The following is a 14,796-nucleotide window of genomic DNA, read 5'->3' as shown; positions in this document are numbered from 1 at the left end:
AAGGAAAATACAGATTGGACTTTCACATAGCAAAGGAGAGCCTAGGTTATGGAATTTTCTTTGCAAATGTGAATGTCATTGTATTCAGTAATTTGTATAATATACATTAAGGATTATTAGAATCTGATAAGCTTCTTTGTTGCTTATGAACAGGCACTGCATGCTGAGAGTAACAATCTAATTATCCTAACTGCTGGTATCCAAGATACTGTCTCCCAAGATTAATGTGTTTGCATTATGAGTTTCCCTCTGAGTGAGAGACAGTGGTCCTAAATAAATTGCACTGAATTGCTGTAACAAACAATGAAAATAAATCAACTTCTCATGTCAATTCTAGACTCGGGTGATTTCCACTGTGGATAGAGCAAGGCTGGTCTTCTTGTGTGTTAGAATCAAAGCGATTTTGAGGACCATAAACAACCATGACAATCCTTCTTAGCTAACTTGCTGCTCTTCTCAAAGCTCTGTCACTTGAAATTGTCTTTTTTTTCTATGCCTTTCTTCTGGTGTTCATTTCACCCTGTGGCTTTTCATCCTGCCCAGATGCATTAGGGTAGTCCCAAAGGCCACCCACCAGAGGCAGAGATATCTTGACATTGGGGTTGCCTCTAACAAAGTGATTAAAAAGTAGCTCTGGAGACACATTGCTCCGGTTCAAATCACAACTTCTCTACTTATTTACTTTGCAACTTTGGAAAGTACTTAATCATTCTGTGCTTCAGTTTTATGGTCTGTAAATGAAGATGATATTGCAAAAATATTCTATGGTTTTGTGTGAGGATAAAATGCATTACGACATATAAAATGCATAGAACTGTGCCTGACACATGATAATGTTAGTATTATTATCTTGGTTATTACTATGTAAAATGATGGAAAGAGTCCTGTATATGGAATTTTTAAAAAAATCAACGTACATGAGTACGAGTTTTAGTTCTACTACCAGGATTCCAGATCTGTAAATTTGTGAAAATTTATTTCAACTCTTAAGTCTGTTTTCCATCCATGAAAGGCAAGAACATCTACCTCATGAGTCCATGAGCATTCAGTAGAAAAGCATGTGGCTGCAGGGGTAATGTTACTTCATGGTAAAGGGCATACATTATGGAGCCATAATGACATAGGTACAAATCTCAGCTAGCGATGAGACCTCGGGTAAGTTTTTTTCCTTTTCAAATCTTAGATCCATTGTCTGTAAATAGGCATGATAATGTCATTTATTGTGTGGAAGTTAAATGATGTAACAGTTTCTGGCCTGTGTTCCACTGAGCAGTGAGCAGTATCATTAATAAAGCTCCTGACGAATGACTGGCCAATAGCTGATACTCAGGGCATCCAACTGCCATCTCCCATGCCTTGGGATTGCTCCCTCCTCCTCCCCCAGCACCTGATTAGGACCTGCTGTACAGGGAGAAAGCTTTAAGGTAGACATAGCTCTCAGACCTCTTCTTCCCAGTGTAAACCCCATCTGCCCCCATGGGAGGGAACTTACCATGAGATCTGAGCAAACATCATCCCTGTCCTGGGCCTCCTGCAAATGAAGAGTCAAAACAGAAAGGAATGTGTTCTATCATGGATCAGATCAAAGTCTTTGTTTCTCCTCCTGGCAAGAAAGCAGACACTCTGCTGATGGCTCTTAGCAAAAGTAGTTATCAGTGGCTTTGGAAAGATAAAGCTTACCTAAGGCTGACATGTATTTTATTTCAGTGGCCTTGACTGGTGGAAGTTGCTCTTGCTTTTCCTACTTGTTTTAACTCAGGGAACAACACTTGACATTTTTTATAATGCTCTGCTCTTCCCAAAGGGTTTGCATGACAATAAAACCCTGTAGGATGCAGGTGTTTCTTAGCACCATTCAACAGGTCAAGAAGTGTGGGCAACGACACATTTATTGAGGGTTTAGGATGTGTCACACACTCATGAAATAGATATTATGACCCTGTTCTTGCAGACAAGGAAGTTAGATCTGAGCAGGATGAGGGCTCTGCTCACAGTAACACAGATGAGGAGAGCTGCCGAGGAAATTCATCTAGTCTGTCTGATTCCCAAACCTCGACGCTTAAACCAAAAGCACAGACAGAATCAAGGACTTGCCACAAGTGTATTACTAATAAGATTTGGCAGGGAGAGGGATGGTCCACAGATTATTTGGGTGCAGCGTTTGTTTTCTGGATTAAAAAAGTAGAGTGAAAAGTCCTGAATAAGTCAAGAACCTGCCCCTGAGAAACGTGGGGTCCATGAAAGTCATTTGTGTCATGGGAGGAAACATCAACATGACTCTAGCCTGCCCCAGTTCTGAAAGAAGTTTCTAGTAAAATCTAAGCCTGCATTGTGCAATAAGGTAGCCACTAGCTGTATGTGAATACTTTTAAGTTTTAATCAATTAAAATTAAATACAATTAATGCTATGCTATCTGGGTCTCTTGCCAATGCTGCCTTCATTGAGAGCTGGGGAAAATTATGCCCTACAGGAGCCTGTCATTGTAGGCTGCACTGAAGAATCTGCACTGTCTAGCAGTGAAGAATTTCAGAAACATGCTTCGCTGGAGACTGGTAATGAGGTACCCTGGGACCAGGGAAAGAAGCCCTTTCTTCTTCCAGAGCCTCTCTCAGAAAATACAGAAGGAACATGAGAAAACTTTTGAGATACGGAACTATCTGGTTGATTGTGGCAGTGACTTTATGGGTGTATACATCTCTCAAAGCTCATCAAATCATGTATTTTAGATGGTTTCTATTTCTTATATGTACATTGTACCTCAATAAAATTGATTTTAAAGCTATGATAAAGACTAAACAGGCTTCTCTCTCAAACACACACACACAGGATAGCTAAAATGAAGAAGATAATAAATATCAACTTTGGTGAAGATGTGGAACAACTGAATTCTTTTTATACTGCTGGTAGGAAGGTAAAATGTACAACATTGAAAACTTCTTCTGCAGGCCCTGTTAAAGCTGAAAACCATATGCATGCCTTTGACCCAATAGTTCTGTTCCTAGTAAATAACTGACAGAAATGTGAACATACATTCACTAAAAGATGTATAGTAGAATATTCATAGTAGAAATGGAATGTTTGTAGCCTCAAATTGGAAAATATCCAAGTGGCCATAATAGGAAAATAGGTCAATCAGTTGCTATACATTAATACAATAGAATACCAAACATTAATGGAATTGAATAAATTATATGTACACACAATAGTGTGAATGAACCTCTCAAATACAATATTGAATGTAAGGAGCTCAACACAAAAGAGTAAAAATAGCATAATTTAACTTAAATACATATAACGTACATACATAAAAACATTCAATTTTATGTAGGCAGAAGTATGGTTAGAGGTCAGGGTGGTGTTTACTTTTGGTGGGAGGTAGTGACACGGAAAGAGAATGTAAGCGAGAGGTTTCTGGGGCTGCCGCTACTGTATTTCTCTCTTGATGTGGGTAATGTTAATAGAGTACATTCAGTTTGTGAAAATTCATTGCATGGTACCCTTTCGGCTTATGCTGTTTCCTGCATGTAGGTGATACTTCAATAACATTTACTTAAATCTAAGCACTCCTTAGTACACTCAGGGTTCTTCATTTGGGTTTGAATGTGTTGCAGGAGGCTCGTGCTTCTGCAGAGGGAGTGTGCTGTTACCACTTTGATATGCAATGAATCTGTTCACTTTGGGTGTGACCCAAGAAGCCTCTGCAAGAACATACATGGTCATTACAAGCAGGACAATATAACTTCTCTTCAACATCTTGTTGATAGGCAGAGGAGGGGCTAAGTTGCAGCAGAGAAAGCATTGCAGGTTGAAGGCTGAGAAACTCTGGAAGGGGAGCAAGTGAGCCTTCTTTGCTTTGGTAGATATGTAAAGGGAAGAGGCCTTTAGGTTTCTTTTCTTTTCTTTTCTTTTTTCTTTTCTTTCTTTTTCTTTTTTGAACTTTACTTTGTTCTCTTAGCTGGCTGTCTTTCTAGTTGGTGCATTAAGGAGAGCAAAGACTTGAGGCTATGCCAATGACATTGGTGTAAGCCTGGGTCTTGGATGATAGAAATACATCATGGGTAACAAAGGGAGCTTGGGCCTTGGAGACACAGGGGCCTGATTTGACTGTGAGTCATCACTTGGTATATCTGGGTGAATGTGGAGAAAGTTGTGAAATCTTTCACAGTCCCAGATTTCTTTACTTTTTTTTTTTTAGAATACAATGAATTGCTGTCATTTTGATACACATTCATATTTCAGCATTTAGTGGTCCTGAACAGAAAGTGGAAAAATTCAGCAATTTGCTGGGAAGTCAAGCTGGCCAATTTTGGGGATCTGCTGGGCACACTAAGTTCTTTCTTAATCCCTGCTGAAACTGTGAGAAGCAGCAGCACCAAAACCAAAGTAGAGTATGTGCTCAATTCAAGGTTCTTTTTGTGCCAGTTGTCAGATTCTGAATGGACCCAAATGGATGGCAAGAACAACCAACTGAGAGTCCTGTTTAAAACTTCTTCAATTTCTAAAAGCAAAAACAATGATAGGGAATGAAAGCAATTCAGAAAGGTGGTGCATGTTTACAAGTGTCTTTGTGTGGCCTTTTCCAGGTTTAGCTGCCAGAGACTCTGAAGCTGGCAAGTCTGAGTAACCCGGTGACTATGTTTTCCCTTCATCACAACATGAGCTAAAAAACACATTGGTTTAAATATGGTTTAAATATGGAACCAATGTGTATTTTAGCTTGTGTTGTGATGAAAGGAAAGCAGAGTCACTGGGTTACTCAGACTTGCTGGCTCTCAGAGTCTCTGGTGGCTAAACCTGGAAAAGGCCACAGAAAGGCACTTGCAAACAAAAAGAGCCGGTATAGCCAAGACAATCCTAAGCAAAAAGAACAAAGCTGGAGGTATCATGCTACCTGACTTCAAACTATACTACAAGGCTACAGTAACCAAAACAGCATGGTACTGGTACCAAAACAGATATATATATACCAATGAAATAGAACACAGGCCTCAGAAATAATGCCACACATCTACAATTTAAACACATTGATTTAAATATGGAACCAATGTGTATTTTAGCTCATGTTGTGATTAAAGGAAAGCAGAGTCACCAGGTTACTCAGATTTGCTGGCTCTGAGTCTCTGGTGGCTAAACCTGGAAAAGGCCACACAGAGAAACTGGCAAACAAAAAGAGCCCATATAGCCAAGACAATCCTAAGCAAAAAGAACAAAGCTGGAGGTATGCTACCTGACTTCAAACTATACTATAAGGCTACAGTAACCAAAACAGCATGGTACTGGTACCAAAACAGATATATAGACCAATGGAACAGAACAGAGGCCTCAGAAATAATACCACACATCTACAACCATGTGATCTTTGACAAACCTGACAAAAAAAAGCAATGAGGAAAGGATTCGCTAGTTAACAAATGGTGTTGGGAAACTGGCTAGCCGTATGTGGAAAACTGAAACTGGACCCCTTCCTTACACCTTATACAAAAATTAACTCAAGATGGATTAAAGACTGAAATGTAAGACCTAAAACCATAAAAACCCTGGAAGGAAACCTAGGCAATACAATTCAGGACATAGGCATGGGCAAAGATTTCATGACTAAAACACCAAAAGCAATTGCAACAAAAGCCAAAATTGACAAATGGGATCGAATTAAACTAAAGAGCTTCTGCACAGCAAAAGAAGCTAACATCAGACTGAGCAGACAAACTGCAGAATGGGAGAAAATTTTTGCAATCTCTTCATCTGACAAAGAGCTAATATCCAGAATCTACAAGGAACTTAAACAAATTTACAAGAAAAAAGAAACAACCCCATCAAAAAGTGGGAGAAAGATATAAAGAGACACTTCTCAAAAGAAGATATTTATGTGGCCAACAAACATATGAAAAAAAGCTCATCATCACTGGTCATTAGAGAAATGCAAATCAAAACCACAATGAGATACCATCTCACACCAGTTAGAATGGTGATCATTAAAAAGTCAGGAAACAACAGATGCTGGAAAGGATATGGAGAAATAGGAATGCTTTTACATTGCTGGTGGGAGTGTAAATTGGTTCAACCATTGAGGAAGACAGTGTGGCAATTTCTCAAGGATCTGGAACCAGAAATATCATTTGACCCAGCAATCCCATTACTGGGTGTGTACCCAAAGGATTATAAATCATTCTACTATAAAGACACATGCACACGTATGTTGACTGCAGTACTGTTCACAATAGCAAAGACTTGGAACCAACCCAAATGCCTATCAGTGATAGATTGGATAGAGAAAATGTGGTACATATATTACATATATACCATGGAATACTATGCAGCCATAAAAAATGATGAGTTCCTGTCCTTTGCAGGAACATGGATGACACTGGAACCATCATTCTCAGCAAACTAACACAAGAACAGAAAACCAAACACCACATGTTCTCACTCGTAAGTGGGAGTTGAACAATGAGAACACATGGACACAGGGAGGGGAACATCACACACCAGGGCCTGTCCAGGTATAGGGAGATAGGGGAGGGGTAGCATTAGGAGAAATACCTAATGTAGATGACAGATTGATGGGTGCAGCAAACCACCATGGTGTGTGTATACCTATGTAACAAACCTCTACATGTACCCCAGAACTTAAAGTATAATAATAATAATAATAAAAATAGAAAACAGCATTTGCAAAGTGATTTGTTTATTCAAAAATAGTGCCTGTTATACTAAAAAAAAAAAATGGCTGATGATGCCGGCAGAGGGTGGCAGGGCCCAATATTCGCATCCCAGGCTGAGCAAGAGTGAATAAATGTGGTTCCAAAACTAAACAAGAGAAGTCAGAGGTTCTTGCCAACCTTGCCTGGTGGGCTTCTGGCCACAGCAAGGAAGTGTCATGGAAAGTGTTGGGTGGTGACGATGCAAAAGGGAACTTAAGCAGGAGAGAGGAAAAAGCAGCACCCCTTGAAAAAGGTGCAGAGAGAAGATATGGGGAAAGCCCCAAATTCCTCACCAAAGGCCAGCCTCAGGGTTTATCATCGGTGCCTCAGCCCAGCGCGGGAGTGGAGGAGTGTAGAGACAGGGCTATGGCTTGGACAAAGGCATCATTAAAGACTCAAGAAACAAGGGGTGCAGGCAAAGCACCTCCACACGCAGCAGGTCCACAGGTTGAAAACTTCACATCTATTCTAAAAAGCCCCCAGGCTTGAGGGCTGCTGCAGGGAGGGTGGGAGGCGGGGGAGGAAAACGAGAGAAGGCAGAGATCCCAGGCCACATAACCAGCAGCAAGGCAAATGTGTGATGCACCTTTTCACCACTGAGTTAGATGTGCCTCCCTGGTTATGATGGGAATCAATTCAAATATACTTTCTCGATCAGTTCAACTACATGGAAAGTGGTCACGTGACAGAATGATTTGTTATAGCACAACTTACATATTTCAAGTGGACTAAAAATTAGCATCATTTATAGTATCTTAAGATAAATAACCTTTGACTAGAAGCTTCCTTTCCCATACTTTGAGGTCTACAAGAGGCATCTAGAACGTTTACTACTGTGGAAAATGAAGACCAGTTAAATCGAATGGAGGGAAAGAAGGGCCTGTGGTTTTTCTTTTTGATGAATTGCTGCAACACTGTCCTTCAGGTGGCTGAGGGAGTTTTATATCTGCTTTGGACATGACTAGGTGCCAAAGCTCTTGCAGAACAACTATGATACTGTGTGAATTCTGCCCTTTTGCTAGTACTAATATGGCTTTTGGGTCCACCACTACATTACAGCTATCAACTCCATTTGTATTAATTTTTGTTACAATCTTACAAAGGTAAGTGTTTTTAGGTGTTTTAGGTCTACATTCTATTTTAAGACTGTGTGTTCTGTTTTCATAAGTTGTCTGAGCCCAAAGTAGCATCCGGAGCTCCAGATTTCTTATATAAAACGGAAGAGATACATTCTAAAGTATTAGCATTAGTAAAGTCAGTTTTATACTTTTTTAAACCATGATCTTCATTAAGATAAACAGTTTACATCAAGATCCAGTACAAGTTCACAACGTGTGCACACACACAAAGAAATATTTTACAAAACAATTTCTGTAATATTACAAAGCAATTATTACAAAATAATTATCTATAATGGACTCAGATGTTTCCAATTCTATTGTATTTATTTTTAAAACAAAATGTGCCAGTTGCAATGATCTAAATCTATTTCATCACCTCCCAGTAAGCCACCACCCACAGTCTGAAAAACACCAGTGTGCAAGGCACAAGGTAGTCAGGAGTAAATGATACCACCATAAAGATTGGATCAAATAACTTTCTGTTCACTAGCAAAACTGGATCTTTCCAAAGCAGAAAAAGCACCTGAAAGTAGTGGTTCCTAGTGAAACTCCTGACTTTAGTAGTGGTTTTCAACCTTGGCTCTGTATTAGAATCACCTCTTGTGTTTTAGAAACTCGCTGGCCTGAAGCCAACACCCCAGGCCAATTAAATCAAAATTCCTGAAGGTGAGACCCAGTGATTGCTAGGGTGTCTCAAGGGATTTCAATGTGCAGGCAAAGCTGTGAACCACTGGTCTACTGGGAGATAGTTGTTTTCTAGATAGATGCACTCCTCAAAAAAACTCCCCTTGGAAGAATCAGCCCATCCCTACTCCAGCTCACTCCTCTTCCTCATGGGGTCAGAGACACCTGGACACTCAGCCTTCCATTTTTTCTAGGCCCAGATACCAGGCAGGAACATCACTGATGCCCTAGTGATAATACATTGATACCCACTGTTTGGAGAGGGGTGAGAACTTCCTTTCTTTGGCTCTACAGCAGAGACTAAAATTTGCAGTTATCTATGAATTCACCTGAAATGACATTAATGGGCAGCCTGCCAACCCCCTCAGGTTCCTGCTGGGATTAGCAGGCTAATGTTGATAAAGCACACTGAGGTCTCCACACCAAATGACCAAGAGATTATGCCAAGGAAGCTGTGCTATATGTAGTTTGCTATTAAGCAGGGCAAAAAAGATAAGGTAGTTTCTTCTGTTGGGGTGTGTTCAAATCAAGCATTTTTGCTGCTGCTACTTTAGCCCATAAAATGTCTCATCCAGGTTGTACAGGGATTTAATTACATAGGAGACCAGATTTTGCCTTTTCACCTGCATTCTGAAATAAGCTTTTAACCAAAACATCTATGGCTCCCGAGATATTTTTCCAATCACATCTGAACATAATTATAAAGATGACCTAAATTTCCAATCTAATTGCTGCACTTAGTCCTGCCAGAAATCTCTCTCTGTTAAATATGGCTGGAAAATGACATGGCAGAAACACTCAGCAAGTTTTCTTCTCTTGATTTTTGCAGGATACCAGGGTTTAACCTCTAGCAAACATGCATTTAATAAAAAAGGCTTATTTGCATATTTCTTATATGAAATATATATATCTCTATTTAGCATTTTTTAGTAGAGCTAAACCACAGGGAGGGAGGGAAAGAGGAGGGAGAGTGCAGAGAGGACGTCAGTCTCTCCTGTGCAGTTCTGATCAATCATCCCATTTATCACATGATACCAGGCCCGGGAGTTATCTCATTATAGGGCTTATCGAGCTCAGATCTTTGCGACCCCATTTGTTATTCCAGAAGTATGTGCTCTGGTTAATAATAGATGGTTAGCCACATAGTTAAGTAGAATGATTGGCACCTTTTATTGGTGGTCTTTAAGAATAATTTAATGAAAATGGCTGACCAGAGAGCAGAGGTTTATTGTTGCACTGGCTAACAAACGCCTGCTTGTTTGTAAACAAAGCAACTCCTGCTTCCAAAGATTAAGCTCCTGGAGCTATCTGGAAATTTGCTCTATTGTAAGTGGTGTTCAAATCCTTTTAGGAACTACGGGTCCTGAATCTTCCCTTCCTTTTTCTCTAGGGATATTTAATTATTTTTGGGAATTGTCAAAACTTGATGCTAATACATCTATCCCTCAAAGCAGGCAAATTAATTAGAAATTAACCACTAATTTAGTGCCAGTATCTGATGGGCCAGGTAAAGTTTGGGAAGAACAGGCTGAAGTTTGATTGCTAAAAGCTCCACTAAGGCATGTAGAGTGAATAAACACTTAAGCCAAAACCTAAAAATCAACCACACATAAATAGAAAGCCTGACATAGAAAGCGAGCATTATGCGTGTGTGCAAGTTTGTATTTGGAGATCTCTACTGAATGTGGGGCAGGGACTGTGGCTGCAAGATTGTGGGTTTCTCAGTGAGAGGTGGGGAGTGGGGAGGGTTTGGGGGAATTCATGTTTACTGAACTCCTACTGTGTGTCAGGCATGGGCAGGTTTTTACAAACTAACTTAATTCGTGCTCATACCTTCCTTGGTGGTATCTATGCCGGGTATCTTCTATAAACTCTCCCACTCCCCCACCCCAGACCCACTACTACCTTGTTCTGTCCCCCCAGGAGGCTGACCTGTATGAACTGCATCAACCAGCTCCTTGTTCTAGCACTTCCATTTGGACACAGCCAGTAGTTTAGCATCAGTAGAAAATCAGAGAGCAGGGAAAAGTAGTTAGTTGACTCTCTGGTCTGTTCCTGTGGAGTATCTGCAGAGTGATGCTCTCTGGTTCCTGGAAACCATTCCCTCCCTCAGCCCTTTAGGTGAGCCTGACTGCTAATGATTCTCCCCTGCAGATCCAATGATGGTATCAGCCCTTGCTGGCTTCCCCAAACCTTGCTCACACCTGGTAAGTAATCCCTTTATTGAAATCTCCCCACCACCCAGCTTGAGTGTGTCATCTGATACCTGCTTAGGCCCTGATGGAGACAGTATCCGTGGCCCCATTTGTAAACATGAGGAATTGGAAATTCAGATTAACTAAGTAACTGGGTTGAGCGCATGCAGAGAATAATTGTTGAAATTGTGCTCTCTCCTTTATGCACATAAAGCGAAGTATCCTCAGACATTGCTGTAGTTATAGAACACAGCTGCGGCTACAAGGGTTCTAACAGGGGACTGGATGACAACTCAGGTGGGCTTAGGAATCCAAGTGAGGAAGGCAGGTGTGCTGGTCAGATCTCTGCTGCTTCCCATGTCCAGTCACCCACCCTGCTTTAAAGGGATAATAAGCAGAGGGATGAGGCATCAGCACACCTCAGCACTATGGGCTCCACTAGACACCTGAGGCCAAACTGGAGCCCCTCAGAGATATGGGCCCAAGTCTGGTTTTTGCTTTGGAAACCACCGCTGCAGTAGGCTGGCATTTGCCCTTGTACTGTCAGCTCTCTGGCAACTCACCAAAGGATTCTGATTTCTCCCTAGCATTTTCCTAAAATGTTTTCAGTCCAACAGGAATTAAAGATGAACAGGATTGCAAAACTATTGTGCTGGGAGAGCTACTCACCGCGTTAAAAAAATACAACTGATATTTAGCTTGTGGCTATTATATGCTAGATGACGTCAAATAATAACTGAGTGTACAATCTTCTGGTAATGTTCCCATTTCACAGATGAGAAGACTGGATTATAGAGAAATTCAGAAACTTGCCTAACATCTTAGAGCTAATCAATGGTAGAACTGGGGCTTAAGTCTAAGTCTGTTTGATATAAATATCTTTGCTTTGAACTATTATGCTATGTAGGTAGCTGAATTTGTTCTTTTCCTTGCTGTTTTCCTCTGAGATAGGTAGCACAGTTGCAACCATCTGCTAAATATTTTCCACCCCCTTCTTAATATACTTTTTCTCATTTCTTCCCAAGCACCCAAAAGATGCTTTTCATGGTGGAAGTCCTTTTCATGATGGAAGCCCTCTTTTCTCCTGGCTTAAGCAAGAACCTGTCTTTGATCTTCCATAGCTTTGAAATGATTGAATCTAGATGTTGTCCAGCTCTCTTGTTCATTCATTAATTGGAGAGGGCAGGTTTGTACTAAATGTTAAAAGTAATGGATCACCATTTAAGAAACACTAAGAGCTCTTCCATTCCGTATTTTCCCAGAACATAGAAGTATTTCCAATTATCCTGTTTTTCTTCAACCTAAAATCAACAAATGAATAACAGATGTCAGCTCCCATGGAAGGCTACTTACGGAATACTGGCTGTTCTTGCTTATTGAAAACCCTTTAGCATGGGTTCTTTCTGTTACCATGACAATATTTGGCCCCTTCCCCAGTTTAGTTTTTCCAGATCTGAGGCACACTTCACACAAGTAGACTGATCATTACAACAAGTAGTATTCACCATGTAGGATAACTGTTTTAAGTGGATTTAATTTATTGTTCATTATTACGGTCCTGTTGCCCATATGTTTACTTCAGTTCACCAAGTATGGCACTTAGTACAGTTGATATTTCAACTATTCATGGTGCAGATTTCAGCTCAAAGATCACTTACTTCAAACCGCTTTTCTGATTCTCCAAGACTACACTAGACTGCTGAGTTCCCTGCATAATCTTTCATTGCATTTTCTACAATCAGAGTAGTTTTATTTTGTTCCTTTTTAAATAGCTTTATTTTTTAGAGCAGTTTTAGGTTCACACCAAAATTGAGCAGAAGGCACAGAGAATTCTCATATATGCTCTGCCCCTATGCAGGCACAATCTCTCCCACTATTGACATCACCCACCACAAGGGTATATTTCTTACAATTGATTAACTGACACCGAGACACCATCACTGAAAGTCCATAGCATACACAGTAGGGTTCACTCCTGCTGTACTTTCTATGGGTTTTGACGTATGTATAATGATCTGTGTCCATCATCGTAGTATCACACAGAGTAGTTTCACTGCCCTGAAAGTCATCTGTGCTCTGCCTTTCATCCCTCCCTTCCACCAACCTCTGAAAACCACTGATCTTTTTACTGTCTTCGTAGTTTCGCTTTCTCAAGAGTGTCATAGAGTTGGAATCACACAGTATGTGGCATTTTCATATTGGCTTCTTTTAGTTAGTAATATGCATTTGAGATTCCTCCATGTCTTCCCATGGCTTAATAGCTCACTTAATTTTTTTGTGCTAAATAATATTCAATTGTGTGTACGTACCATAGTTTATTTATCTTTTCACCTATTGCTGTGGGTTGAGTGTGCCCCCAGAACGCATGTTTGGAAATTTGGTCCCCAATGGAGTCGTGTTGGGAGATCTTTAAAAGGGGATTAGATCGTTAACAGGAATGAATGCTACTCTCTTGGGGTGGCATTTATTGTCACGGGAGTGAGTGAGTTCTGGCTCTTGAGGTGCTCAATTAGTTACCATGAGAGTGGGTTGTTATCAAGTGAGGCCACCCCTTTGGATTTGCCCTTTTCACAAGTGTCCACTTCCCCTTCTTCTTCCACACCATATTACGAGGCAGCATGAGGCCTTCACCAGAGGCTGGCCAGATGCGGGCTCCCAATCTCGGACTTCTCAGCCTACAGAACCATGAGCCTAAGTGAACCTCTTTTCTGTAGAAATTACCCAGTCTCAGGTACTCTGTTCTAGTGACAGAGAATGGACTAAGGCACCTTCTGAAGGGCTTCTTGGTTGCATCAAAGTTATGGCAGTTATGTATAAAGCTGCTATAAGTATCCATGCGCAGATTTCTGTGTGGACCTAGGTTTTCAGCACCTTTGGGTAAATACCAAGGATCGTATTTGCTGGATCATGTGGTACGATTATGTTTAGTTTTGTAGGAAACCACCAACTGTCTTCCAAAGTAGCTGTATCATTTTACATTCTCACCAGCACTGAATGAGAGTTTCTGTTGGTCCGCACTCTGGCCAGCATTTGGTGTCAGTGATCTGGATTCTAGCCATTCTAATAAGTGTATCTGGTATCTTATTTTAATTTAAAATTCCCTAATACTATATGATGTGGAGCATCTTTTTATTTTACTTTACTTTTCTTACTTTACAGCTTACTTTACTTTTCAATTAAGATGGCTTACTTGCCGTCTGTATATCTTTTTTGATGAGGTGTCTGTTTAGACTTTCTGCCCAATTTTTAATCAGTTGCTCATTTTCCAATGTCTGTGTTCCCTGAAGAAATATAAATCCCTTGAATGCAAAGGTGATGCCTTTTGTATTACTGCTGTGCTCTCTGCACTTAGCTCCGGGCCACAAGGGTACAACAAGAGTTTGTTTAATGAAAGAACATGTATGTGCATAAACTTGAACACTGCTCTGTGAGGCAGTCAGCCTAGCATTGTTGATACCGATATTGGCTAATTTGCTAACTTTGCGGCCATGGGTGACTTACTTAGCCTCTTCAAGTCTCAGTGTCCTCATCTCTAAAGTGAATATAGTAAGTCCAGGCACAATGGCTCATGCCTGTAATTCCAGCACTTTGGGAGGCTGAGGCAGGTGGGTCACCTGAGGTCAGGAGTTCAAGACCAGCCTGGCCAAAATTGTGAAACCCCATCTCTACTAAAAATAAAAGGATTAGCAGGGCTTGGTGGCACATGCCTGTAATCTCAGGTACTTGGGAGGCTGAGGCAGGAGAATCGCTTGAACCCTGGAGGCGGAGGTTGCAGTGAGCCAAGATCACGCCACTGCACTCCAGCCTGGGCAATAAGAGTGAAACTCCGTCTCAGAAAATAAATAAATATAAAAATAAAAAAATAAAGTGAGTATAATAATATTATCAAACTTTCTGGCAGTTGTGAGAATTACATGAGACAATAAATGTGAAAACAGTTTGTGAACTGTAGTTGTAGATATTTAGAAGGTATTACTCATGATAAAGTCTGGCAAATTGGACCCTAAATAAGCGTTTCAGGAAAACTTTCAGCACAGGATAATTGTCACCTGCTTCAATATTTACAGTTGATGACATTAGCACTTAATTGTAGC

At 40.6% G+C, this 14,796-nt stretch overlaps 2 protein-coding genes across 3 annotated transcripts in view; both read right to left on the bottom strand.

Annotated features, from left to right (window-relative positions):
• The window catches only part of NTRK2 (neurotrophic receptor tyrosine kinase 2), a 544,938-nt gene that overhangs the window by 55,205 nt on the left and 474,937 nt on the right, over positions 1 to 14,796 (bottom strand). The gene's annotated exons all lie outside the window — the stretch shown is intronic.
• LOC100968305 (ubiquitin-conjugating enzyme E2 variant 1) lies at positions 7,533 to 7,892 on the bottom strand. The gene has a single exon (XM_008961377.1). It carries the CDS (start codon positions 7,890 to 7,892, stop codon positions 7,533 to 7,535), a length of 360 nt encoding a protein of 119 aa, XP_008959625.1.

Source organism: Pan paniscus, chromosome 11 (assembly GCF_029289425.2).
Source record: "Pan paniscus chromosome 11, NHGRI_mPanPan1-v2.0_pri, whole genome shotgun sequence".
Lineage (NCBI taxonomy): Eukaryota > Metazoa > Chordata > Mammalia > Primates > Hominidae > Pan > Pan paniscus.
This window is presented reverse-complemented; position numbering and strand designations above follow the sequence as displayed.